Source organism: Balaenoptera physalus (assembly GCF_965194825.1).
Source record: "Balaenoptera physalus genome assembly, chromosome: 14".
Lineage (NCBI taxonomy): Eukaryota > Metazoa > Chordata > Mammalia > Artiodactyla > Balaenopteridae > Balaenoptera > Balaenoptera physalus.
Genome location: NC_138893.1, coordinates 48,396,992 through 48,424,021, shown reverse-complemented (window position 1 = coordinate 48,424,021; position 27,030 = coordinate 48,396,992). Strand labels below are relative to the sequence as shown.

Sequence of the window (27,030 nt, the reverse complement as noted above, 5' to 3'; positions counted from 1 at the left end):
GAAATGACACCAGGATAAAATTTTACACTAAAGGAACTCTCAGAGATATTTCACATCGAAAGATAAAATGTTGGAAGCTGACCTGTGAGTCTTTCAAGCCCAACTTAGGCCGCCAGCTTCTTGAGGTCGGGCTTGCTGATGTACTTCTGCTTCTGGAACATCTTCTCCAGCACCTTGCGCTGCACATCGGAGAACACGGCTAGACGCAGCACGCCCTGACGATGCTTGCCGCGGGCGGCCAGTGGCCAGGAGAAGGTCCCCGGGATGGGCACGACGCTGGAGGACACCGCGGAGGCCAGGGGTGCGAGGACTGCTCTTGCTAGGATCTACCTTTGGCAGATCTTTTGTGTGTTTTGACCAACCATCCATCCATGTCAGGTTCCTCGCTCTCTATCACCCGGCATCCTCCTAGCCTCAGGGTACCTATGGTCCCAAGCAGACACCGCAGCCCCAGGTCTGCCTCAAGACCTTTCTGCTCAGCTCTAGCAGCTACTGTCTTGTTCTTGTTCCGAAAAGAAGAATCTGGATTGGCACAGCTCAGTTTTGCTAACAAGTTTTTTAAGCATAAGTCACAGCTTACCAGACAGGATGCTCTCCAGTCCAAGGCCACCTCAGTTCACCTCAGCCGAGGCATAGAGCAGTGTGAGAAACACGTGGTGCAGAACACAGCTCTTTAGAGCAGTGAGAACTGTAGCTCTTGCTGGGCTCGTCTACACTCGGTTCTAACCTAGGTTGTGTCTAGGACTGCTCCGCGTTCATTGTCTTCTTAGCCAACAAGAATAAATGCTAGGGGACTTCCCTGGTGGCGCAGTGGTTAAGAATCTGTCTGCCAATGCAGGGGATACGGGTTTGAGTCCTCGTCCAGGAAGATCCCACATGCTGCGGAGCAACTAAGCCCATGTGCCACAACTACTGAGCCTGTGCTCTAGAGCCCGTGAGCCACAACTACTGAGCCCATACGCTGCAACTACGGAAGCCCGCGTGCCTAGAGCCCATGCTCTGCAACAAGAGAAGCCATGACAATGAGAAGCCCGCGCACTGCAATGAAGAGTAGCCCCCACTCTCTGCAACTAGAGAAAGCCTGCACGCAGCAATGAAGACCCAACGCAACCAAATAAATAAATTAATTAATAATTAATTTTAAAAAAAAGGATAAATGCTAGCCTCCTTAGCCACACATTCAAGGCTGCACCCTCTTAAATGTGCCCACTTTGCTGATCATGCCTCCCACTCTCACCCTCTTTGCCAGACTCACTGAACTGTTTACTGCAAAACCCACCATAGATATTTCCACCTCCAGGCCTTGGTCATGCTGTGCCTACCTTCCCTCCCCGACCCCTGCCATCCTCCAAAGGCCAGCTGAAGTTATTCTTCCTTTATACCGATAACTGCTACTCTGTTGAACATCTGCCATGAACCAGGTATTCTCCCGGATACTTTACATACATAACCTCATTTAATCCTTTCTATTTACCTTTCAAAGTAGGTATCATTATTCCCATTCTACAGGTAGGCAAAAGGAGGCTTGGAGAAGTTAAAGTACTTAGCCAAATTCATGCAGGGAGTAAATGTCAAAGTTGGAATTCTGGCCCCAGAGTCTGATGCAGAGTCTATACTTTTTCTTAAACCATGCTTAGTCGTGAAGAATTTCCTGATGAGTTGAAACCCCTTTTTTGAATAGTACTTGATGTCTATTCTGCATGAATGATTTGACATTTAATAAATGACTACTTATGATTAAAAAAAAAAGTTGGAAGCTGATCCAAACTTCGAAAGGAGAATGACAATTTGCCAAGGCATAGAAAAGATACCCTGTATTGTAAGTAATATGAGAGAAGGCAAACACTATTCAAACTAAAGTTTTTTTTAAAAATATTTATTTATTTATTTATTTATTTTTTGCCGTGGCTTGAGGGATGATAGTTCCCAGACCAGGGATTGAACCTGTGCCCTCGGCAGTGAAAGCATGAAGTCCTAACCACTGGATTGCCAGGGAATTCCCTCATACTAAAGTTTATTTGTTTTGTTTTGTTTTTAAACAAAGAAATAAAGCACTTTAATTTTCAATATTTCTAAAGTTTTAAGTGACAGTGTACCAAATAACTAATAGTTTATCTGGTTTTCCATTTCTCCATACACTTATAGCCAACAGTAAGAGTGTTTAATATTTTGATGAAATTTTTAAGGGTAATGGAACAATTGTAATGCTTCCCATGGATTATTAAGATCAATTTGCATGGTTTCAACATGCATACTTATTTTTGTGTTCCCACACTACTGTGCAAAGCGGGAATTGCCAGTATTCTAAAAATTATTGAACTCTAATTAGTAGACTTCTTTTTGGTAGAGCCATGGGTTAGCAGTTCTGAAGCTGCTTTCTAAATATTCTAGGACTGAGCAAATAAGCAAATATATTGTGAAGGCTGAAAGCCAGATTTCTCACTATTGGAAAAGAGTGTTAAAAATAAGGAAAAGTGAACATAAATAGAATAAACCTTACTTTGTTGTATTGGAATTGGAGATATTCCAGGTGAACTCAGGGATATATAGATATAAATGAATATAGATATGTGTATAGGTATATGTACATGCATACGTGTATTTCTCAGCTTTGTCAACTGAGAGGGCCTAGAAGCAGTGACACACCTAGCACCCTGTTCGTGGTTTCTAATACCACTAAAAGGAACCAAGTTTCCTTGGAGAAATGGCTGATTCCAGCTCTGGAGCAGGGAAAATACAAAGGGAACATAGAACCTCTTATTGTGCTAAAGAGTAAGATGGGCTATGTCAAAAGAACAAAGGAGCCAGTTCGAAGGAGTTTTTAATGGTTAAATCTTGAATAAATTGAACACCAAAACAAAAATGATGATAGTAACAGATGATAATGTATTGAATATACTAAGAATCTATCAGTCCACATTGATATAACTAACTAAATAAATGGGAGAAGGGAAAGCTCTTTCTTACATTAGAAAGCCAACTGATAAATGTAAAAGGAGGGATTTCCCTGGCAGTCCAGTGGTTAAGACTCCGAGCTTCCAATGCAGGGGGTGTGGGTTCCATCCCTGGTCAGAGAACTAAGATCGCATATGCCGAGAAGCACAGCGCCGCCAAAAAAAAAAAAAAAAGTAAAAGGAATGATGGAACTAGAAAATCACCATTTGGTAACATCATATTAATAATTTATGTAGGCGAGAATCATCAATGGATGATTGAAGTATTGACACTGAAGTATTGATATTTAAAGGGCAAAGGGACATCATGTCTACAACTTTTTGTGTATATATATATATATATATTTTTTTTTTCTGAACTATGAAGAGTAAGTTGAACTGAACCGAACCACTGAGAGTAAGTCTGAACTCTATATCTATATAGAGAGAGACCTATCCATCTGTCTATCTTATCTATCGAAGGATAAAGTATATGTAGGAAATGTTAACATTTGGGGAATGTGGGTGAAGGGTAATTGGGAATTCTTTGTACTACTTTTGCAACTTTCCTATAAATCTGAAATTGTTAATTTTAAAAGTTTTAAAAATAAATTAAATCTGGAAAAAAAATTAAAGTGAGGTAGAAGAGAAGGCAGTGGCAAGGGAAAAGTCAAGGAGTGGTCAGAAGAAGGAGGAAAACATGGAAAGGTTTGGGTTCCAAAATCCAAGACAAAAGATAGTTTCAAGAATGTGTGAGTGAGTGGTCCCTGGATTTGTCTTTAAGTATGAATGTTCCTCAGAATTCTATTCTAGATCTTCATTTCTTGCCCTATACACTATCTGGGATAATCTTATTCACTCATATGACTTCAATTACCACCTATATGCTAATTTCCAAAGCTCTCTCTCTTGTCCAGACGTTTTTTCCTTACCCCTAAACCATATGTGTTTCTGTCTACTGGCTACCTCCCTTGTACACTTCCAGGGATCTCAAACTCAACAAGTCAAAAATTGAATTTATAATCTTCCTCCCCATCTGGGTTCAATTCTCAGGGAATTATATTTCCATCCTCTCAGACACCCAAGCCAGATGCCTGGATGTCTGCCAAATCCAAACTTTGCCCTCATCTCCCAAATCCAACTATGAAGTCCTGTGTTTCCAAAACCGATATATTTTATGAATTTATTCACATCTCCTCCAATATTAATACTGCTAATAATAATTAGTCTAGTCTGGGGTTTTCAAACTGTAGATCAATTTAAAATTAATTAAACTAAAATAAATTTAATGAGTCATACTGAACATTTTATTTAAAGAATATCAAATATCAGAGTGTATTTCATGTAATAATTATACATATTATTGTTACAACTTCTACCTCACTTATAATAAATATCCACATACATATGTGAGTCCTGGGTTCTGATGTTAAATATATTTCTTACTGTGAATCATGGCCAAAAATGCTTGAAAGCTACTGGTCTACATCAGTGCTGTCCAACAGAAATATAAGGTGAGCCACATATGTAAAGAAAAATTTCCATAAGTCACATGAAAAAAGCAAAAAGAAATAGGAAATTAATTTTAATAAAATATTTAACTCATATGAAAAATAATATCCTTTTAACATGTTATCAATATAAAAATTATTGAGCCATTTTACATTCTTTTTATACTAAGTCTTTGAAATCCAGGACGTATTTCACACTTACAGAACATCTCAGCTCAGACTAGCCACATTCAGTGGCAGTGGTCAAGAGCCACACTGGTGGCTCCTGTAGTAGGTAGTGCAGGTCAGGTTTTGCAACTACCTACCTTAGGCGGCAAACTCTAAATCCACTCTTAGCAGTGTGAATTTAAACTTAGGAACTAAACAAGATTGTAAACTCACACCAGTGGCTGGATCCCCCATCACATCCAACCCTAGAGATGGAACAGAAATTGATAGATCTGTAAAAACTGTGAAAACCCTCAGGATATGTGTGTGTGCACATGTGTGCATGTATGTTGACAAACAGGAAGTGATGGGGCCAATGACATCACAGGTTTTCTTGTTTTTGGTTCATCCTTCACCTTTTCCCAATGCTGGGCTTCAGCCTCTCCCTATGGGTATACATATCAGTCAAGGTAGCTGATACCTTCTGGGAAATACAAATTCATGTAGAAAAGTAATGAGATGTAGAAGGAGGTGCACCTCTTAGGAAAGCAAGAAACTGAACAACCTAGAATAGATGAAACAGATTAAATGCATCATATGGCAAGATAATTTAAATAACATAGTAAATATCCTCAAAGTGAAAAGAGTTCATATTGGTTACATCAGGGTTTCTCAACCTTGGCACCCTTGACATTTTGGGCTAGATAATTCTTTGTTGTGGTGGGGTGGGGCTGTCCTGTACATTATGGGATGTTTAGTAGCAGCTCTGGCTTCTACCCACTAGATGCCAGTAGCACTACCCCAAGTTGTGACAACCAAAAGTGTCCAGACATGGCTGAATGTTCCGGCGGTGGGGGGAACAAAGTCACCCAACTGGATTACATGAAGCAGGAACAATAAATCATGAAGAACCAATTCAAAATACTGTGAAAAATATAATGGTTGAAGTAAATAACTCAACAAATGGGTTATGTAGCAATATGGATCTAGGCCAAGAATGAATTATCGCATTGAAAAATCAGGTATAGGAAGTCTTCTAGAAGGTATCAGGAAGGGATAAACATGAAAATATGAAAGTTAACAAACCTGGAGAATAGAAGTATCAATATCTACATCATAAAGAGTATAAGAAGGGGAAAAATAGAGGGGAGGAAATATTTGTAGATACAATGTTTGCTAAATTCCCAGAACTAAAAAAAAAAATCCTCAGATTGAATGGGTACATAAACGGCCAATCAGGAGAGACAGGAAAAATCTAATCCTAGATACATTAGAGTGAAATGAAAGAACATCAAAGAGAAAGAGCAACATCCAGAGAGAAAGAGCAGCTTTCCTATGAAGGAACAAGATAGAGATTGACACTAGACTTCTTAAAGCATTCTAAGGAGAGCAGGAGAAAGGAAGTAGGGATCAGGAAGGAAGAGGAAAAGAGAAACAAAAATTAAAAGTGGGCTTCGCAATCATTCAATAAACTTATCTCTATTGCGGTGTAACAGAAAAACCACTCCGCTTGCTGTAAGAAACCTCGGCTGAAGTCCCAACCCAGACTCTGTGGCACTTAAGACACAAAGCCAGGTAAAAAGTTAGATTCCATGGAAGGAAACGGGGTGGCTGTACTTTTGTAGTCCCAGTATTTGGGCTTCAGCTGTACAGATGGATCCAGTTCCTAGGACCTGATTCACGAGACTGATGTATGCATCAAGATGTTAATTTACTATTCATAATGGGTAAAACGTCTTTCCAGGGAATTATAAATACACCTGGGCTTGTTATTCATGGCATTTCTCATCTAAGTTCTCAATTAATTACTAATTAATTACATATCAATTAGTGAATGCCGAATCAGAGAAATTAGTTGAATGATTGTGAGGAAAAGGATTAATTTCCCCATCTCTTTAGTGTTACCATCCGATTTCAGTTTTTCTCTTGTCCACTGATGATTAAATGCTAACCAATTCTTGCTCATCTCCCCGCCACTCTCCACGCCCTGCCCCTCCCCATGTTTCATAATCTTACATTATGTCAAATTAGATTAGTTTTATATATCAGTCTTGAGATAACCATGAACATCATGATTGGACTTTCTTATCAAACATTTGTAGGACACCTCTTTAGGTTAAGTAAAAATAACCAATAGTTATTATGTGTTAGGTATCATATATACATTATCTCATTTAATCCTCACACAACTCTATGAGGTAGGTACTATTATTGTCCCTATTTTAGAAGTTGGGCAACTGGGGTAGTGTAAGTTAAGTAACGTGCTCCAGGTCATTCAGCTAGTAAGCAGGGTCAAAGGAAGCCAGTAAGACCTCAAAACCAACAACCTGAATAACTGCTAGATTTTCCCTGTGCCCTAGGCTCACTTTTCTTGTCTGCACCTAACTCACAGCGTTGTGAGATTCAAACGAGATAAAATATGCAGCAGGTTTTTAAACCTATGAAGCATATTGCAAAATGGCACATACTATTTTAAAATATATAATTAAAATGCAGTCTTTTTGTAATAATGGGTAACATAGCACGAATACAGAACATACACATTTCACAATTACAAAATTCAGGTCCTTAAAAACTTTTTATTGAAATATAACATATATGCTGTAAAGTTCACAAAACGTAAGCGTGCAGCTCAATTAATTTTTACAAAGCATAAATTGAAAAAAAACAAGTAACCGCCACCCAGATCAAAACATAAAACTTTACCAGTATTTCAGAAGCCTCCCTCTGGTAAATAGTATATGCTTTTAAGTTAAAGACCTGGATTCGAATCTTGATCTGGCATTTTTGAATTGTCTTTAGGTCTTGGTTGAGTCATCTGTAACGTGAAGATAACAGTACCTTAAAAAACTGTTGAATTAAAGGTCACATAATGTAAAATGTCTATCGCAGTGCCTGAATATATCTGGTCTGTAATAAACGTAATTATTATCGGGCAAAAGCACGAGGCGGTCCCCAACTCCCACTTCCTGTCTTTTTGTCACTCACTTTTGAAAGTTGCTCTTGCTCCTATTCCTTTTTCTCTTCCTTTCTCGCCCCTCCTACTGCCGTAAATTGCCCTCCAGAGCTGTCGTAAAATGCTCCTCCCCGCCCTCCATGTGGCGAAAACGCAATCACGCTTGACGGCGCAAGGTGGCTCAGCCGCAAGATGGCGGCGCTGGCGGAGGAGCAGACGGAGGTGGCGGTCAAGTTAGAGCCTGAGGGACCGCCGACGCTGCTACCTCCGCAGGCGGGGGACGGCACTGGCGAGGGTGGCGGCGGCACAACCAACAACGGCCCCAACGGCGGCGGTGGGAACGTTGCGGCGTCGTCGTCGGCCGGCGGGGATGGTGGGACCCCCAAACCCTCGGTGGCTGTCTCCGCCGTTGCCCCGGCGGGGGCGGCCCCGGTGCCCGCCGCTGCTCCGGAGGCCGGCGCTCCCCACGACCGACAGACTCTGCTGGCCGTGCTGCAGTTTCTACGGCAGAACAACCTCCGGGAGGCCGAAGAGGCGCTGCGCCGTGAGGCCCGGCTGCTGGAGGAGGCAGTGGCGGGCTCTGGAGCCCCGGGAGAGGCGGACGGCGCCAGCGCTGAGACGGCTAGCGCGCTTCTTAGTCGGGTCACCGCCTCGGCCCCCGGCCCTGCGGCCCCCGACCCTCCGGTCAGCGGTGCTTCGGGGTCCGCCGCCGTCTCGGGCTTAGCGACAGGTCCTGCGGCTCCGGGGAAAGGTGAGCCGCGGGGTCCCGGGGAGGCAGGGCTGGCACGAAGGGGAGCGAGCCGGGAAGGCAGAGGCTGGCAGGCCTGCACCTCTGCGGGCTTGTTTTGAATTTCCTGGGCCCGCCTCTAGGGCCACATGCCCGCCCCTTTCCCTGGTGCGCCGGCTGCGCAGTCAAACCCTCTTCCGAGCTGTCAGTTCCAGCGAGAGGCTGTGGAGAGCTGTTGAGCTGAGGGATGTATGGGGACGGTGGGCGCGGAGAGGCGGGGACTTTCAGGCTTTTGGTCCCTTTCCTCTCATTTGGGCTCTTGAGCCTTGGGCAGGGATACATTAACACTAGCAATATTTGTACAGTTTTGTACTAGCGTACTTTTACTATAAATACTTTGTTATGTATCTTAATTTTCTCAGTTCCACTGTGAGGTAGACAGTACCGCTATTTTAGAGATGAGAAAACAGACTGAGAAAGGCCAAGGGACTTGCTTTGAACCACACAGCCAGGGAATGATGAATATAGTGTAGCCAGTCTTTCTCAAAATATAGGCTAACATTGATGTTAAATCTTTTAGAGGAATGCAGATTCTTGGGCGTCACTTCAGACTTAGTGAATCAGACCCTGTGCAGGTGGAGTCCGGGAATCTGCGTTTTAAAATAAATGCTTCCAAGGGGCACTGATGTAGGGCAAAGTTTGAGAATCATTCACTTAGGAACAGGCGTTGGGCAGACCTGAGTTCAGTTTCTGTCTCTGTTGCTTTTACTTGTGTGATGCTGATTGTTATTCTTCCTAAGCTTGAGAGTTTTTTTTTCCCCCCCTCTATTAAATGGGTTATTGTGAGATTTAGATATATGTAAAATGTCTGGCACTGATAAGTTTATGCCTAGGTATCCATCCCTGACACCTGAGGCTTCCCCCCCCTTTTGTATTTATGAGACCTAATCTTTGCAGCATTGCCAGAAGTGAAGTATGAATATGTAGCATTGTAACCCATAAGTAGAAATGTATGCAAATGTGATGGAGAGGAATCTTTTTTGAATGCTGAATTTTGTGAATGAACTATAAGATGGATGAATTATGTTGTTGGTTATTTCGCTGTATTCTCTCATCTCTTCAGAAACTTGACCTATTTTTTAGATTGTAACTCAGAAACCAGTAGGGATGAAAAGAGGCCATCAGAGTAAACTTCTAAAATTTGTGCAGTAAAGAGCATAACAGTACTATAATTGCAACTTAAAAATTTCCAACAAACTCTGATTCGATTGACAGATGTATCATTGTTTGGTATTGAAATATTACAAATAAATGCGTATGCTTTTTGCCTTGAAATGATGGTTATGGAAATTGTTTTAAACATATAAAATAGATTTGTCTTTTGGAAATATAAATAAGGCAAGTCCTTCCCACCGTTAACATGCTTATATTTTGTAGGGAGTAATAGATGTGCATATATGAAGGTAACAGGATAGGATGTGTTGCTGGACAGTTACAAAATATTTAGGTAGCTCAGAGAGCTGGAAATGTTACTCCAGGGCATAGCTTGGTGGTGGTGGGTGCCATTTGCACTGAGCCTTGAGAGAAGATTAAGATAGTTGGTTGATTTGCACATACCATGCTTTATAAAATTTGTCTTTAAAATAAGGTACCTCTAGGAAAAATATTGAATCTTTTTGTTATTGATTTGAAAATTTTATTTTAAGATGTGGACAAACTGAAGGAATTTTGGATGGGTGACTGAAACAAAGTGAATCCCATTAAAAGAGTATGTGATTGAGTTGGGGAAGAGCGTTTGAGAGGAGAAGGACAAACAGCTGAGAAACAATTCACCTCTGGACCTTAGCAAAACAGCCTTAGTCTCTTTGTGCATGTCAGGTCACTTTCCTGAAAGTTATTTTTCGTTTTTTAAACAGTTGGAAGTGTAGCTGTGGAAGACCAGCCGGATGTCAGTGCCGTGCTATCAGCCTACAACCAACAAGGAGACCCCACAATGTATGAAGAATACTATAGTGGACTGAAACACTTCATTGAATGTTCCTTGGACTGCCATCGGGCAGAGTTATCCCAACTCTTTTATCCCCTATTTGTACACATGTATTTGGAACTAGTCTACAATCAACATGAGAATGAAGCAAAATCATTCTTTGAGAAGTATGTGAATTTATGTATATATAATATGTATATATAGCTATATATATATAATGAATACATGCATCTGTAACTACACAAATATAAGATTGCAACTCAAAAAGTACTTTATGAAGGAGAGGTACCTGGTGCTATGAGAACCTAAAATGAGGGATTTGATCTAGTTGGAGAAGTCAGGGAAGGCTCCCAGAGGAAGTGATGCTTGAGGTAGGATCTGAAGATTGAACAGGAGTTAACCAGGGGAAGAGAAGAGGGAGAAGCATGTGTGACAGCTCTGTGGCAGGAAGGATCACGGTAGGTACAGAGATGAAAGGCAAGTGTGGCTAGAGCAGAGTGTGAGGGTGGGGTGTGGTACAACAGGAAGCTGGCTGGTTGATTAGAGCAGGCGGTTCTTGGGCCATACTGAGGGTCTTTGTTTATCCTCAGAGCAGTAGGAGGTTGTATTGGATGGGATTAGATTTGGCTGAGATTCACCGAAAACTCAAAACAATAGTGGCATAAATAAAAGTTTATTTTTACTTTTATCCTAAGAGCAATATGAAGCTGTGTTAGGATTAGATTAGACTGAGAGTGACTGGACCCCAAACAGTAGAGGCTTGAATACGATAAAAGTTTATTTCTCTCTCTCATGAATGTAGGCAGTCTAGGACTGGTATGGAGTCCTTGATTATCAAGGACCGAGGCTCTGTTGATTTTATAGCTCTGACATCCTTGTCATGCATTTTCCACCTGTGATACAAGGTGGTTCTCTGGCTCTAAGAAATCATATCAGTGTTACAGTCAGCAGGGAGGGCACACATCCTTCCTGGAAGTGACATATATTTCTCCCTTTTTTATGTCATTAGTCAATGGCCAAGGGAGGTAGGAAATATGGTCTTTACCTAGGTGTCTGTGTGACAGCTAGTATTCAGGTGTTTTATTGTGGAGGAAGAAAGAAAAAAATGGATATTTGGGGACAGTGAGACATCTTTGCCAGAGAAGTCATTGAAGGACCATGTTATTATTAGATTTACATTTTGAAAGGACCTTTATGCAGTGGGGAAAACAGATGGTGGGGGACAGAGTGATTATAGATGGACCATTTTGGAGGTTATTGTATTGGTTCGCAACTGAAGGTAATATTATGCCTCCTTCCTCTGGGCTGTTTGAAACTGGAGGTGTTTTTGGTTGTCATAATGACTAGGCTGGAGGATCAGTTGTCTTAGGGATTCCAAAAGTTCCAATACGTGCAGGTAGTCCCACTTAGCAATGAATTGTTTTGCCCCAAATACTAGTTGCAACCCTGTTGAGAAACACTGGACTAGGGTGTGATAGTGTTGGTGAAGGGAAGTAGACATATTCGTGAGGCACTTGGTGCGTGATTGGATATGGAGGTGTAAAGGAGATGAAAGTATAATTGATAATCCCTAGGTTTCTGGCTCCCCTAGCTGGATAGAGGTGCTCTTCACTGAGGTAGAAAACCCTAGAAGAGGACCGGTTTTGTCAGGTTGTAGAATAATCTTGAGTTCAGATTTGTTTATGCCTTTGACTTATTTAAGAGATGTCAAGTTGATAGATGGAGGATATATAAGGCTCTGAGCTTAGAGGAGAGGTAGGGACTGGAGCCATAAATTGGGGTGTGTGCAATATTGATGGATAGGGATGAGACTGTCTAGGAAGGAGTATGAAATAAGTCAATGGGAGGGCTAGGCCTGGGCCTCAAGGAACTCCAACATTTGGAGTAGAAGAGAAATAAAAGGAGTAGAAGAGATGACCAAGTAGAAGAGATATAAAAGGAGACGCCAGAGAAGCAGGAAGAAAACCAGGAGAGTGTTGAGTTATAGAAGCCAAAGAAAAGGAGTGTTTAAGAAGGAGGCAGTGCTTAACAGTTTAAATGTGAGCTCTTTAGTGTAAGCAATAGACCCAGAAGCTAGAACTTGTCAGGTAACACAGGTAGTGGTAATAGAGGAACAATAGAACTCAGGACTCCTGGCTTCTGTGTCATTATGTTCATTCATTATTCTGCAGTGCCTAATAGAAGGTATATAAGGCAAATGTTCTGTAGCTCAGTGTTTTGAAAGAAAAGATTAAGGCTGATGGTGACAGAATTTCTAAGCTAATTTTTCTTACAATACTGTCATCAAAAAACCTCCTCTTCCAGTCTCATGGTGTAGCCATCTCCTCACATAGGAAGCTGGACTATCGTAGGGGACTGACTTTCTTGTGTCCTTGTCATGGACAGTCTCAGCCCTTGCCAGGACCCCATGCTCAGATGAGCTTATCGGCGGCGACTAATACAACACCAAGAGGCTGAGATTTCTAATTTCATTCAAATCTTAGGCAGAAACTCTTAATTCATGTCTTGATGAGTCATAATAGGGTAGCACAGGTAACAGTTTAGCAATCTGTTGGCTAGAGCCAGAGTCCTAATAGCAGAGCTAGAGTCCTAATATCTTATGTTTAACCATTTGTTTTCTAAATGTTTTTGCATTGTTTGCTGCTCTTTGTGAGTGTCAATATATGATCTTTACATTTTATTTTATTAGGATAATTAAGGTTTGTAGAAACAAAAGTACATTTAAATTTAGTAATTGTCACCAAGGCTGAAAGCTTTATTTAATTGCCTTTGGTAATGGTGAGTAAATGGGAGTGCTCACTGTTTGATATCAACACGTTTGTTCTTTAGTCATGTTATTAAAGTACGGATGTTTAATCTTTATATCTGGTATTAAGAATATGCGAAATCACTAAAAATGATGGGTTTTGTGAGAATGTCATGTGTTGATTATTGTTGAGAGGCTGGGTGATAGGTACACTGAATTCATTATAATAGTTTCTACTTTTGTATGTGTTTGAAATTTCCCATAATAAAAAGTTTTAAAAAGTGAGTTTTGAGAGAACATAAAATTTAGTAGAGCAAAGTTTCTAACATTTTCAGATGTCTACCAATGGTGGCATTCAAATGAGACTGTCTGCCAATGGTGGATAGCTTATCTTTCATTCATTTATGGTATTTATTTCAAATTCTCTTAAAATGTTTATGATGCATTTATTTCATTAGAGAATTAAATTGGTCATTTTTAGGATGAATTCAGAACTGAATTGTAATCATTTTGAAATACGTTACTTCTTATCCTACAGCTTAGTCCACGATTATTCAGACTACTACGTTGAAAATATTCTGGGATGTTTATAAATATATGGGGGAGAGGCAGATCCCTTAACGATTACATTGAAAAATGACTTTTTAAAATCACTGAAACAGGTTCCATGGAGATCAGGAATGTTATTACCAGGATGACCTACGAGTATTATCTAGTCTTACCAAAAAGGAACACATGAAAGGGAATGAGACCATGTTGGATTTTCGAACAAGTAAATTTGTTCTGCGTATTTCCCGAGACTCGTACCAACTCTTGAAGAGGCATCTTCAGGAGAAACAGAACAATCAGATATGGAACATAGTTCAGGAGCACCTCTACATTGACATCTTTGATGGGATGCCGCGTAGTAAGCAACAGATAGATGCGATGGTGGGAAGTTTGGCAGGAGAGGCTAAACGAGAGGCAAACAAATCAAAGGTATGGGAATAAACCTAAGAACTATATAATGCAGATTATGAAAAACTGTAGCATTTCCATCTACATAATTTACACATTTTTCTTATAGCTAGTTTGGGAATAATTTTACACTGTATACTAAGTTTCATGTTCTAAGGATGATGTATATATTAGTGAGAATTTGGGAATGGATGCATTTAACAGAACCCTGACTACATTGGCAGAAACAAGTAAGGGGTTATTCTCACATAAAATGAATTAAAGCAGAAGGCCCTCCTAGGTTGGTGTGAGGGCTCCACAATGCCATCAAGGACCCTGGCTCCTTCTACTTTCTGCTCTGCCATCTTCAGAATGTGGCTTTCTTCATTGTGCTCACAGGTGGCTATTGCAGCGCCAGCTTTGCATCTGTATTCCAGGAAGGCAGAAGGGGGAGGATGAAAGACATACCTGCTGAATCTCTCCGTTTTTATCAGGAAAACTACTTTTTTCTAAAACACTACCCAGTATATTTGTGTGTATATCTATTGGCCAGAATGATATTATATGGCCATTGTATGGCTTCAAGGGAGCCCGGGAACAGAAATGATTTTAACTGAGCATACTGCTGCTCCAACAAAATCAGGGTTCTGTTAGTAAGGAAGAAGGGGAGATTGGCTATTGGGTAGACAAGTACAGAATCTGCTTCAGGATATACATGACCCTATTGTAATTGTGATTCCTCCTATCAAGATATGAAAAGGATGTATTAATGAACAAAAAAGTAATTTAAAAAATTGGCTCCTTTGACTTGTAGGTATTTTTTGGTTTATTAAAAGAGCCAGAAATTGAGGTGCCTTTGGATGATGAGGATGAAGAAGGAGAAAATGAAGAAGGAAAACCTAAAAAGAAGAAGCCTAAAAAAGATAGTATCGGATCCAAAAGCAAAAAACAAGATCCCAATGCTCCACCTCAAAACAGGTGAGGAAAAAAACCTCAGGAATATGTGTGGAAGTTTAAGACAATGTTATAGATGGTTCAAGTTATTTAATATTCAGAGTAATTTCCAGTCTGTTTTTCTTTCACAGAATCCCTCTTCCTGAGTTGAAAGATTCAGATAAATTGGATAAGATAATGAATATGAAAGAAACCACCAAACGAGTACGCCTTGGGCCAGATTGTTTACCCTCAATTTGTTTCTATACATTCCTCAATGCTTACCAGGTTGGTAAAATGATTTGGCAATTTCTGGGAGAAAATTAGGAGTCATGAAAAACAGTGATTACCATTAAAAGTAACTTAGATGTCTTAACTAAAATGAAGTTTTCTTCTTTAAACTCTTGATATAAATATGGCTTAAAGACAGCAGTTAGGAAAGGAGAATTGGACGTTGCTCAGAATAGATAGAAGGCAATGTTTAAAAGACCTTTAGCGACTTGTAGGTACCAGAATCTTGCTTGTATGTGTCCTTCATTTCACTGATCAGAATTCTGCTAGCCTTTGAAAAAGGAGGAAGCTATGTGGTTCATCTCTCTTGAACTTAAGTACTTACGTAAACTTAGTATTTTTTATTAAGAATTCTTCATATCTTTATGTCTGTTCAGCCTCTATAGACATAAGGCTTTATAATAGGCTGCTGAGGATATATTTAGTAAAGTACAAAAATGATTAGCATTTGCTTTATATGATGCACTCCAAATTCAGAGGGGTAAATGACATGTTCTCAAAGTAAGTGCTTTTGAACAGTTGATTTCAAAGGAGAATGAAATCTCAAAGATATTTTATATGAGAAAAATAGCTATCATTATATATTCTCTAAGATGTGACTATAATTTTTTCCCTAAAACTGTATTGTTTAGTGTGTGTGTGTGTGTGTGTGTGTATATATATATATATATTTTTTTAATTGGCAGGGCCTCACTGCAGTGGATGTCACTGATGATTCTAGTTTGATTGCTGGAGGTTTTGCAGATTCAACTGTCAGAGTGTGGTCTGTGACACCCAAAAAGCTTCGTAGTGTCAAACAAGCAGCAGGTAACTGAGATGACCTGTCAGGATATAAACTCATCATTAGTTTACACCAATCTTGATTCCAAGAAATATACAGAAGACATTGTGATCTTAGCAGAATTTCACTTGATTTTACTTTAAGTCAAAATGGCTAATAACATTGCCAACAGTGAAAAGTGCATTGGAGTGGCAATCAGGAGACTGGGGTGCTAGCCTGGTTTAATTTCACTGGTCCTCAGTTTTCTCATCTGTAGAATGAGGGCATTAGGCTAGAAAACTCCCTAAGGTTAAAAATCTAACATTTTATGATTGTTTGCTTGTGAATTAAAAAAAAAAACCTTTAAATAGTGGGAGAGTACTTTCTGTTTTAGCCATAAAAATGGCTAAAATGAACTAAGACCAGGGTTATATTTTAAAGAAAGTTTCTTGCTAACTGTATTGTTTAAACAAGATAATACATTTTCAATAATTTATTTTAATATTTCTATAGTTTCCTTTTGTGAAACATGGTGATATAATGGATAAATTTGAGTTTCAGCCCTAGTTTCAACACTAAGTAGCTGTGTGCACTCTGGCATATTATTAACTGTTCTGAACCTCATTTTCTTCTCTTATACACTGGGATGATAGCACCTAATTTAGAGGCATTAGCACGGTGGTTGGTATATAGGAGGAACAGTTCAAATGTTCTTCTCCTGAACTGTGATGTAATTGCCTTAAAATGTTTTAATGAATGTACTTTAAAAAATTAACATTTCTCGACCATTTTAGATCTTAGCCTCATAGATAAAGAATCTGATGATGTCTTAGAAAGAATCATGGATGAGAAAACAGCAAGTGAGTTGAAGATTTTGTATGGTCACAGTGGGCCCGTCTATGGAGCCAGCTTCAGTCCAGATAGGTAAAATACAAACAAAAAAATTAAATACTGCTGTATTACATTGAGATTATATGAAAGTTAACTACTGGGAACATTATGAAAATGTTGGGGAAAATTCCTTTAGAAAAATCTCGTGGTTGCCTATCATTCATTATCTTTTATTATTACTATTTTTTTGTAGAGAATTATTTTATTATCCTTTAAAAATTTTTTTAAATTTATTTTTATTGGAGTATAGTTGCTTTACATTGTTGTGTTAGTTTCTGCTGTACAGCAAAGTGAATCAGCTATATGTATACATGCATCCCCTCTTTTTTGGATTTCCTTCCTATTTAGGTCACCACAGAGCACTGAGTAGAGTTCCCTGTGCTATACAGTAGGTTCTCATTAGTTATCTATTTTATACATAGTAGTGTGTTATCTTTTAGAATCTTGCCCTCTGCTGATTTATCTTGGGGTACTGGTGTATAATACCCAAATTTACAGAACCAGGATACATAGCTTCAGGGTTTGCTGGTTATAAAAATCAGCTTTAGTTTTGTGTAACTCCAGTAGGGGTTGAATTGCTTCTTTGGGTTCTTGCTTTGGGTTTTGTGGCTACTGCTGTCTTCTGTCATCTCCAAATTCACAACAGATTACTGATATTAAAGGCATATTACCTATCAATTGAAGATTTATCTTTGTATAATCAAAAGAACTAAGAGAATACTGAAATGGGAATTTGAAACCCACAAATATGGGTTTGCCTATTTTTCATGATCTCTAACATTCTGTAGAAATGCAGGGAGGGTATTTTGTTATCATAATACCATCTGTATCTTATTTGATAGATAATAGCTTTCAATCCATCAAGATTTTCATCCTTATGAAACTTTGAGAATGAGGATTTTTGTTATTTTATAGGATTTAGCCAGATGGTGTATTTTTACTTGAGGGAAACTTCTGATTTCATTGAAAACCATAGTACTTTCTGAGTAGTTCAGCTTTTCTGTTCATTCCTGAAGAAGGCAGAGTATTATTCTCGCATCTATAGTGTTTTTTGTTTTGGCATTTTTTTTTTTTTTTTTGTCCAAAAGATGTTTACTTTTAAATTCTTACACAACTTTTACAGGATATGAAAATAGCATCTCCATTTTAAAGTAAAAAATTAAGTTTTAAGTGACATATCACATTTCTTAGAAGCCTTTCTCAGGTGACCTTATTTGATCATACTTTTTGTCATTACCTCTTGGTATTTTTTTTTTTCGAAGAACTGTGATTTTCCTCTTAATAGATAATGTTTTTAAAATCATCTAACCTCATTCAGTAGGTGCTCGGTAGATGTAGAGTGTCACGGCTAACATTAGTTAGTACTTTCAACTCTTGTTATCTACTGTGAATTTCATGTATAAATTAAAAGTGAGATGTAGCATGTCAGTTAGCTATGTTTAATATATACAAATGTACAGAGAAACTGGACAGATAACTAAGTTATTCTAGGAATCGAATGTACTACCTTCTCTTCTCTCAGGAACTACCTGCTTTCCTCTTCAGAAGATGGAACTGTTAGATTGTGGAGTCTTCAAACATTTACCTGCTTGGTGGGATATAAAGGACACAACTATCCAGTGTGGGACACACAGTTTTCTCCATATGGATATTATTTTGTGTCAGGGGGCCACGACCGAGTAGCTCGGTAAGAACATTATGAGCTTAGGACTGGGCCTATTCAAGGAACAGAATGGTTTCTTGTTGGGAATTAGAAACTCCAGCCAAACTCATTTTTGCTTCTGTTATTCAGGATCAACATTTTGAGAGCATCAGCATTTATAGGTCCTTATTTGAAAACGAATTTGGGACAGGAATATTACTATGTCTGCAATTATGTCTATACCAAGAGTCCATGCCCTCCCCTTCCCCAACTGGATGCTAAACCTTGTCTTTTACAACCACTGTGAGCACGTTTATTTCCCTGTCATCTCCTTAGAAGTTCAGGATGAGGTGTCTTGGGTTAGAAACTAATTATGTGGTGGCCAAAACTAGGGAAAAATACTCTTCTGTAAGTTAGACTAGGAGTTGGAGTGGGAGGTGTACATACAGAGAACTAAAGGATTATAGAATTAAAAAATTTTTGTACCGTATCAATTAGTTTTTCTTAAGAATGTTTAGGGAATTCCCTGGCGGTCCAGTGGTTGGGACTCTGCGCTTTCACTGCCGAGGGCACGAGTTCAGTCCCTGGTCAGGGAATTAAGATCCCGCAAACTGCACTGCGGCCAAAAAAAAAAGTGTTTAGTCTCAGTCATTCCATCTTCTTTCCCTCAGGTAACTAGTGAGTGGGACCCATTTGGAGCTAACATTTCACATGGTTGTTTCTATGTTTATTTTGGATAGAATTTTGGCATTTCACAGTTAACTAATTACCTTCTTTTATTTTCAATAATTTTTTTTAAAAGGCTCTGGGCTACAGATCACTATCAGCCTTTAAGGATATTTGCTGGCCATCTTGCTGATGTGAATTGTACCAGATTCCATCCCAATTCTAATTATGTTGCTACGGGCTCTGCAGACAGAACTGTGCGGCTCTGGGATGTCCTGAATGGGAACTGTGTAAGGATCTTCACTGGACACAAGGTATTTTATACCTTCATTATTCCAGCACACAAGGTTCTTTTGAGATAAAAATAGTTTAAAAATTAACCAGATGACACACCATTGTAAAGCAATTATACTCCAATAAAGATGTTAAAAAAAAAAAAATTAACCAGATGTATGGACCTAGAGTCTGTCTTACAGAGTGAAGGAAGTCCGAAAGAGAAAAACAAATACCATATGCTAACACATATATATGGAATCTAAAAAAAAATGGTTCTGCTGAACCTAGGGGCAGGACAGGAATAAAGATGCAGACGTAGGGAATGGACTTGAGGACATGGGGAGGGGGAAGGGTGAGCTGGGATGGAGTGAGAGAGTAGCATTGACATATATACACTACCAAATGTAAAATAGGTAGTGGGAAGCAGCTGCATAGCACAGGGAGATCAGCTCGGTGCTTTGTGACCACCTAGAGTGGTGGGAGGGAGGCACAAGAGGGAGGGGATATGGGGATATATGTATACATATAGCTGATTCACTTTGTTATACAGCAGAAACTAACACAACATTGTAAAGCAATTATCCTCCAATAAAGATGTTAAAAAAAAATTAACCAGTGACACATTTTAAAGATACTATTTCGCACCACTGAACTTTATAATTCTAACTTGTGTCTTATTTTCTTAGGTATTTTTAACCCTATTCTTGATTCTTTCCATGGACTTCTTTTCTAGGGACCAATTCATTCCTTGACATTTTCTCCCAATGGGAGATTCCTGGCTACAGGAGCAACAGATGGCAGAGTACTCCTTTGGGATATTGGACATGGTTTGATGGTTGGAGAATTAAAAGGCCACAGTGATACAGTCTGTTCACTTAGATTTAGTAGAGATGGTGAAATTTTGGCATCAGGTAAATGACTAGAAATGGCTTTGTGGTAAAGGGTCAATGGTATATTTAAAGGAAGCACTGAATGTTGACCATTGCAAAATTAAGTCCTGCTGTTTTTTAAGTTTTGCTTCTCCTTAGCCATGATTCCAGATTGTTACCCTATATGTATATTGACTTCTCAGGTTAAAACTACTGCTTGAAGTGCTGCTTTAGAGGGAATAGAGTTATTAATCAAGTTCAGATTTTTTTCACCAGAAATAAAAAGTAAATGCATAAAGCATACTTGACAGAATCTCAGAATCTAAATAAGGCAGATGCTACTAAATGGTGTCCTTTGATTTCCTCTTAGGTTCAATGGATAATACAGTACGGTTATGGGATGCTATCAAAGCATTTGAAGATTTAGAGACTGATGACTTTACTACAGCCACTGGGCATATAAATTTACCTGAGAATTCACAGGAGTTATTGTTGGGAACATATATGACCAAATCAACACCAGTTGTACACCTCCATTTTACTAGAAGAAACTTGGTTCTAGCTGCAGGAGCTTATAGTCCGCAATAAACCATCGGTATTAAAGACCTTTGGAAGCTACTGTTTGAAAAAGGGAGACTAAAAGCAAATACCTCAGTGATTAATATTTAAGCTACAAAGAATGTTTTGTCTATATGGATCTGGAAGTATGCTGCTTGGAAAATCTGAACAGGATAGTTCCACATTTCTATAGCAACCACATTTAACTAATTTCCGTTAGTTGAATAAGAGGTATTATGTTCATGGAGGGGACATTTATGGTGCTTTGGATTTTGTGGAAACTATGCATTGCCTGTTCAAATGCTATTTTAATTTATTTTGTTTAGAAAAAAATCAGTTGATTTCAGTAATTCATCCTGCTTCAAGATTCAAATTGAGTAATATAATACCATCCTGAATTTTAGCTGAAGAATTCTATGAGCATGTATGTTCCTGCTGTAAAAATGTAGTTACTGTATGGCACTCAAGTACTATGTTAAATGATCCACTAGCATTTTTGCTTGGCTCATGATTAGTGGAATGTACGTTAACTGGGTAGGGTGAACTACAATTCCTTTTTGAGAAATAGATGAAGTACAACCATCCATCGATATCTGAATTTATACCGGTTGGATTGAGTGCACGCAAACACTCTATAAACCAGGTGAAGAAATTAACTTCCATGTTCTACTTCAGCTAAAATGGCTACATAGAACCTAGCACACTTGAAGTCAGACATTTCAATTGCTTACCTCCAGTACTGAGCCTTGCTTTGGGAAACTAAAAGATTTATTAGACCAAGTCACTGCCAGTTTTTTGCCTTTGTTGCATTTTGTACAGTTTTTATATTTTTGATATCTTGTAAATAAAGACAACCAGCTTTTCCAGGTTCATAATTTATTGTACAAATCGAGTATCACATGATGAGTTGACATTAGCTTCTTTAGGCATGGGACCTTAACAGATGAGGTACAGTTGAGAATCCTATAAACAAAACAAAAACTGCTTAGACACCAATGTGTTCAACTCTACTTTTAAGACATTCAGTAATTACTAGTACAAGACTATCCATGAACCCCCCTGAAATTGAATGCAAATTCATTAGATTCTCAAAGGAGTCAGTAACCCCCCAAAATTTAGGTGTCTCTCTGCTTAATACAATTTAAAAGAGCTGCCAATAATTCAGTATGATGCTAAATGTATACCATTAGAAAAGCCTAGTACATAAAATAACATCTTTTTTCATAAAGTAGTATTTTAAACAGTAGAAAACAGGGAGGGTGGTATTATCCCCATTATAAAAACAAAGGAGGAACCTAACATGAAAAATTGGGCAAAAAACTACCTGTTTGTCAGGAACAAGCCATGGATCACTGCATTCTGGGATATGCAGTCAGTCCCTTAAGGTCAATAGTTTTGGGATTGGAAAAGTTTTTAAGAGGAGAGGAAAAAATTTTCTGTCATGGAGGGCTACATTAGATAAAGATCTGGGTTTTGGGTTTTCTGCACCTCATCTACTGCCAACACAACAAATATTTACTCAAGCAAGGGCAAATGGGGGTTGGGTGGCACTATAAGAAGAAAATGAAGTCTAGGGGGATTTAAGGAAAAGACAGAATGGCTGACATAAAAATTGAAACTAGCAAAAACCAAGATATATTTGCAACTGATTTAAAAGGCTGGTTAATAACTATTAAGAGAGCTTATACAAGAGAGAGAAGGGCTTCACAAAGAGAAAGTCCCAAATGTTAAATGAGAAGAACACAAAGAGAATGTTAAGAAAAATACAAGTGGTAAACAAATGGAAAAAATATACAACTTTATCAAAAAAATTATTTTTACTCCTCAAATTAACAAAAATCAGAAACTGATGTTATTCAACACTGCCTGGGGAAGAAAGCTAGGCACCCACAACCCTCTGAGAAAGCACTTCACCTTAAGAAAACATTCACAGATACAAACACTTCATGCTCAAAGGCATTCATTGTAATATTATTTATATTAAAAAAAAAATTCTAGTAGGAGACATTTCCTCTGTGAAATAAATCATATACCCATGAGCACTCATGCATTCAAATTACAGAGAACATGCATAAGACAAAATTACAGATACGGATCACAGCCACTGGAAACCAAACAAATACATTAAAAAAGAGCTAAACTGAAATGTTAACGAAAATTGTCAGGGTAATGGGGACATGGACAATATTTTTCTTTTTTCTTTTTTTCTTGAATGTAATAAATTTTGAACAATATACTTGTATAGTGGGGGGGAAAACCCCCTAAGATCAAAATGGCAAAGTTATATAAAGTTTTAAATGTTAATTTCTTACCGTTTATGTTGCTTTCACAGCTGGAGTTTTTTTAGACCTTAACTTAAAGTATAAAACTATCAAAGCAATACCTCCGTATGTGGCCAGTACACACTGAAAAAGAAAGGAAAAAGTAAACAAGAGTTGTTGTCACATCTATTTTATTCTAAAACAACTGCTTAAAGGTATCATTAATACTTACATTCATTCTCCCTGTGAGAGTGTAAGAGTTGAAATATTTTTTGATACCAGTGAATTGGTACTGGGCATCAGTTTCTGGACCTGCCATGATTTCAATCTTTTAAAAAAAGAAAGAAAGCAACAAATTGGTTTGGATGCAATTTAAAAGAAAAATTTTTTTAAATTAAAAAATTCAAAAAAATTCATTGCATATAAATGTTGTAAATTTTATGTATGCCTCACCCAACAAAGCAGCAGCAAAATGGTGGAAAAAACCTTGCTGATAAGAGAAAACGTTTGGAAGGAGGACTTTATCTTGGTTGTTATCACACAACACTCCAGAATATATATCAAATCACTCGGCACAGGAAGAGAACACAGTAGTCTTTAAGTCCATCCTCTGACTCAATATTGGTTGATGTTTTCATTCCTGGCTCTATCTATACCACAGTACACTGTACCTGGAATTAATCAGTTTTAAGACTAGCTGAAAGCTGGAGCTTGTGATACTTTTCAAAGTTCCTCAGAGGGGTAGCCACCAACTAAACAGCTCACCTTGCAATCCCTCTTTTTACAGTTTTTCTTATAAATTTAGGACCTCCATGGGAAGGGGGAGAAGGGATCATTTACTAAATGGAGTTGATATATACGAACTATTGGTGGGGGGTGGGGGGGAGCTGAAATCCTTACTCCTTACACCAAAACCGATCAAAAGCTTTAAAGGTAAAAGTGAAGCCAAAATATCCTGAAGAAAACGTGGGCAAATATTTTAATCACCTTAGGGAAGGGAAAATATAAAGGTGGCCAAACGCAAAAAGGTGAAACATAGATAACCTAATGATCAAAGAAATGTAAAATGAGACCAATATTTAGCCATCAGACTACAAAGATAAATTTATGATAATTAGCAGTAGTAGTGGGAATGTGGGAAAATAAGGATTCTCTCTGTTGCCTGGAGGGAGTGTAAACTGGTACAACCTTCCTAATATGTAATTCTTCTGCAATAGCTATGAAATTAAAAAATTAGCATACCCTTTTACCTAGCTGGTTCATTTGTTTGCCAGGAATTTATCCTTATAGAAATATTACAAAGTAGAAACGTATAGTATGGTTCAAGGATGGTAAATGAAATACAGTTTATGAAAATAAAGAAGAACTAGAAGTCCGTCTACAGGAGACTGATAAGTGATGGTTTCCATAGAAGGAAACGGAATGCATGGAGATCTTTATATATAAACATGGAATGATGTCCTCATGCTCGCAGATCTTTATGTACTTACATGGAAACATGTCCCAATGTCATGTTAAATATTAAAAAAATCCTATTTCTGGACATTATATTATAGAGCACATCAATGGTTCTCAAAGTCTGGTCCCCACACTGTCACTATTCATGGAAACTTGTTAGAAATGCACATTCTCAGGCCTCTTGAATCAGAAACCCTGAGTCCCAACAATCTGTTTTAATATGCCCTCTAGGTGATTCTGATGTATGTTAAAAGTTTGAAAAACACTCCAGGAACAGAAACAGAATACGAGATGCTTATTAGTAATTATATTGGGAAAAAACCCTGGAAGAATATATAGCAAACTTTAAAACGGGGTTATAGCTATAAAACCTATGTATTTCACAAAGGCATGTATTTCTTTTATAATAAAAAATAGTAAAGGCACATTCAAAGGTCACCAGAACAACACTCGAAAATTCGTCTGTATGACCGCCTATCTACCACGACCGACGCCACGCCGAGTCGATTGGCAATATAAACGAGCCGGTCGAGGTCCGGTCGAGATTGGTAGGCAGTGGCAGTGACTCAGTTGGCTCTTGATGAAATGGAAGCGGGAGAGACCTGCGAGGAAGTTGTTGCTATGGAAACTGGCACTCTCCAGTGTACCATTCAAAGGCCTTCAGAGGCATTCACGTGCATAGAATTGGCAATGAAACTTTGGACAAATGACCTTAATTTTGAAAACTGTTTCAAGAAAGTTCTTGGAGCAATGAAGGATTCCCAACTTCCTTGGGCCACTTTAGGGGCCTTGACCAGTTCAGGCCAAGTAGGAAAATCTCCATTAAAAGAAATCTTTATGATATAGCTTTCATATTAATTGTTTTATTTTAGTAAACTTATTAAACACATGCTTTCCCATTCATCTTCAGGACAGATTTTTGGATTCTCAGAGAAACCCTACAGAAAACAAGGCCTTAACTTTGTCCAATTATTAACTGATAATTCCCACTACCTTGTGTTTAACAGACATTTTCAGAAGATGAAATGGTGTCCAATTGAAACAATATTAAGGTGCTTTAAACTTCTCTCCACACAATATAGAAGGAACGCTGATGTTTGCAATATTACACAGAGGACTAATTCTGACTGCAGGGAAAGGCACAGTACAGGAACTGCAATTTAGTCTAGGTTGTAAAGAAAGACTCTTAAAAAACGCTGAGATGGGAGGGGAAACTGAGATGTTGCCGATAAACAACTGGAGCAAAGCCTGCAAGCACTTGGGTCTGCATCCTCAGCAAACTGCAGGTTACTTTCGGGCAAACATCAGGAATCCTTGTGTTAGACGGTACTTTGTGGAATAATTGAACTGAAACTTGCTTTCCTTCTGAGTCATACTTCAGTTTAGAAAGACATTAATGAAAAATACTTAGACTAACCCGTACTAATTGCTAAACTGTAGCCTATGGCAAAGTCTAAGCGATGGGGTCTTCGCTTGTTTCTAATTAAGCGGCGAACTGCTATTAAATATAATGAATCTTTCCATGCCTCTCTTTACCTGTAAAATGGGCACTTCAGAAACTACCCTCGCTACTTTCTGTTTCCCGGTACTGCTGTTGTGTCGGACCGGACACCTACCTGGATTGGTGAGATGACGCGGTAAAGGAGGCAAAGACGAGGGAGAGCCGCTCCAGAAGCAGCCTCTTGCACTTCAAGGAGTTTACAGCTCTCTGTTCTGGCTACCTCCTAGGAAAGGCCATCCCCACTGATCGAACACAGATTGAAATCTAACCCGCTTATCGCGTGCCCGGCGAAGCGAAGAGGGCGGGCTACACTCACTCCCGCTTGACAAAAGTTGCAGCGCAGCTAAAGGCGGCCTGGCTGGACAGCTTCCTAATCACAGCTCAGTGCAAACAAACTGCTCTGGGCATACAGTGGGAAAGAGGTTAACATGACCAGAGGGGGTCAGAAGCCCGAGTTCTCATCCAATATTACGTCACTGGGTGACCTTGGGACACTCCCTTCTCTGCGGGCCTCATTTTTCTCCACTGGAAAATGCATTCTAAGGGCCTTTATGAGCTGGGGGAAGGGGGCCTTTACCTCGCACCAAGGCTTCCCAGCCACTGTCCGAACCCTCACGCCCGGCCCTCATTTTCTCTAATTTCTTTTCCATTCACCATTACTCTCCCTCCCCCCACGCCCCCCACCCAAAGCGAAGACCTCGCGGTGTGCCCGGACCAGGAAACGGTCGGATTCTAGACCAGTCCCACAAAGCGGAGCCGCGAGGTCCGAGCCCGGGTTCCCCTCCACACCCACCTTCCAAAACACACAAACCTCGCTGCAGGTGTCCTTCAACTGACGAAGCTGCTCCTCTGCCTAGCCGGAAGAAGCCGCCTCCCCCGCAAACATTCAACGGGCCTTACGGATTCGGCCCTCTGCGCCGACTGGCTACGGCTCTAAGTCCCGCCCTTCCGCTTCCTGTCTCTAAATTTCTCTCCCCTCCC

General features: G+C 39.2%; 2 protein-coding genes across 6 annotated transcripts; one reads left to right on the top strand and one right to left on the bottom strand.

Annotated features, from left to right (window-relative positions):
- Positions 1-7,739: 7,739 nt before the first annotated feature.
- TAF5 (TATA-box binding protein associated factor 5) lies at positions 7,740-21,693 on the top strand (the record flags this gene model as incomplete). Of its 2 annotated transcripts, XM_082425132.1 has the most annotated exons (11): positions 7,740-8,298; positions 10,191-10,428; positions 13,670-13,985; positions 14,758-14,921; positions 15,029-15,164; positions 15,854-15,974; positions 16,722-16,851; positions 18,341-18,505; positions 19,263-19,440; positions 20,136-20,313; positions 20,642-21,693. In XM_082425132.1, 11 exons carry the CDS (start codon positions 7,740-7,742, stop codon positions 20,857-20,859), a joined length of 2,403 nt encoding a protein of 800 aa, XP_082281258.1. In that variant the 3' UTR covers positions 20,860-21,693. The 2 variants fall into 2 exon arrangements, with proteins under 2 accessions (XP_082281258.1, XP_082281259.1); XM_082425133.1 differs by lacking the exon at positions 18,341-18,505.
- Positions 21,689-27,001, bottom strand: ATP5MK (ATP synthase membrane subunit k). 4 transcript variants are annotated; one of them, XM_082425420.1, is made up of 5 exons: positions 26,861-26,963; positions 26,165-26,291; positions 23,323-23,418; positions 23,142-23,234; positions 21,689-21,792 (listed from the first exon to the last, which is right to left on the bottom strand). In XM_082425420.1, the coding sequence occupies exons 3-4, from the start codon at positions 23,407-23,409 to the stop codon at positions 23,145-23,147; spliced, it is 177 nt and encodes a 58-aa protein (XP_082281546.1). In that variant the 5' UTR covers positions 23,410-23,418; positions 26,165-26,291; positions 26,861-26,963; the 3' UTR covers positions 21,689-21,792; positions 23,142-23,144. The 4 variants fall into 4 exon arrangements, with proteins under 4 accessions (XP_082281546.1, XP_082281543.1, XP_082281544.1 ...); XM_082425417.1 differs by lacking the exon at positions 26,165-26,291 and having other exon boundaries at positions 26,861-27,001; XM_082425418.1 differs by lacking the exon at positions 26,165-26,291 and having other exon boundaries at positions 26,843-26,977.
- Between the last annotated feature and the right edge of the window lie 29 nt (positions 27,002-27,030).

Excerpts from the sequence above, each read along its gene's own strand:
- ATP5MK (XM_082425417.1), bottom strand. The coding sequence starts at position 23,409 with ATGGCAGGTCCAGAAACTGATGCCCAGTACCAATTCACTGGTATCAAA. Across the intron at positions 23,235-23,322 it reads CTCTCACAGGGAGAATGAAT|TGTGTACTGGCCACATACGG; the intron begins GTAAGTATTAAT and ends TTTCTTTTTCAG.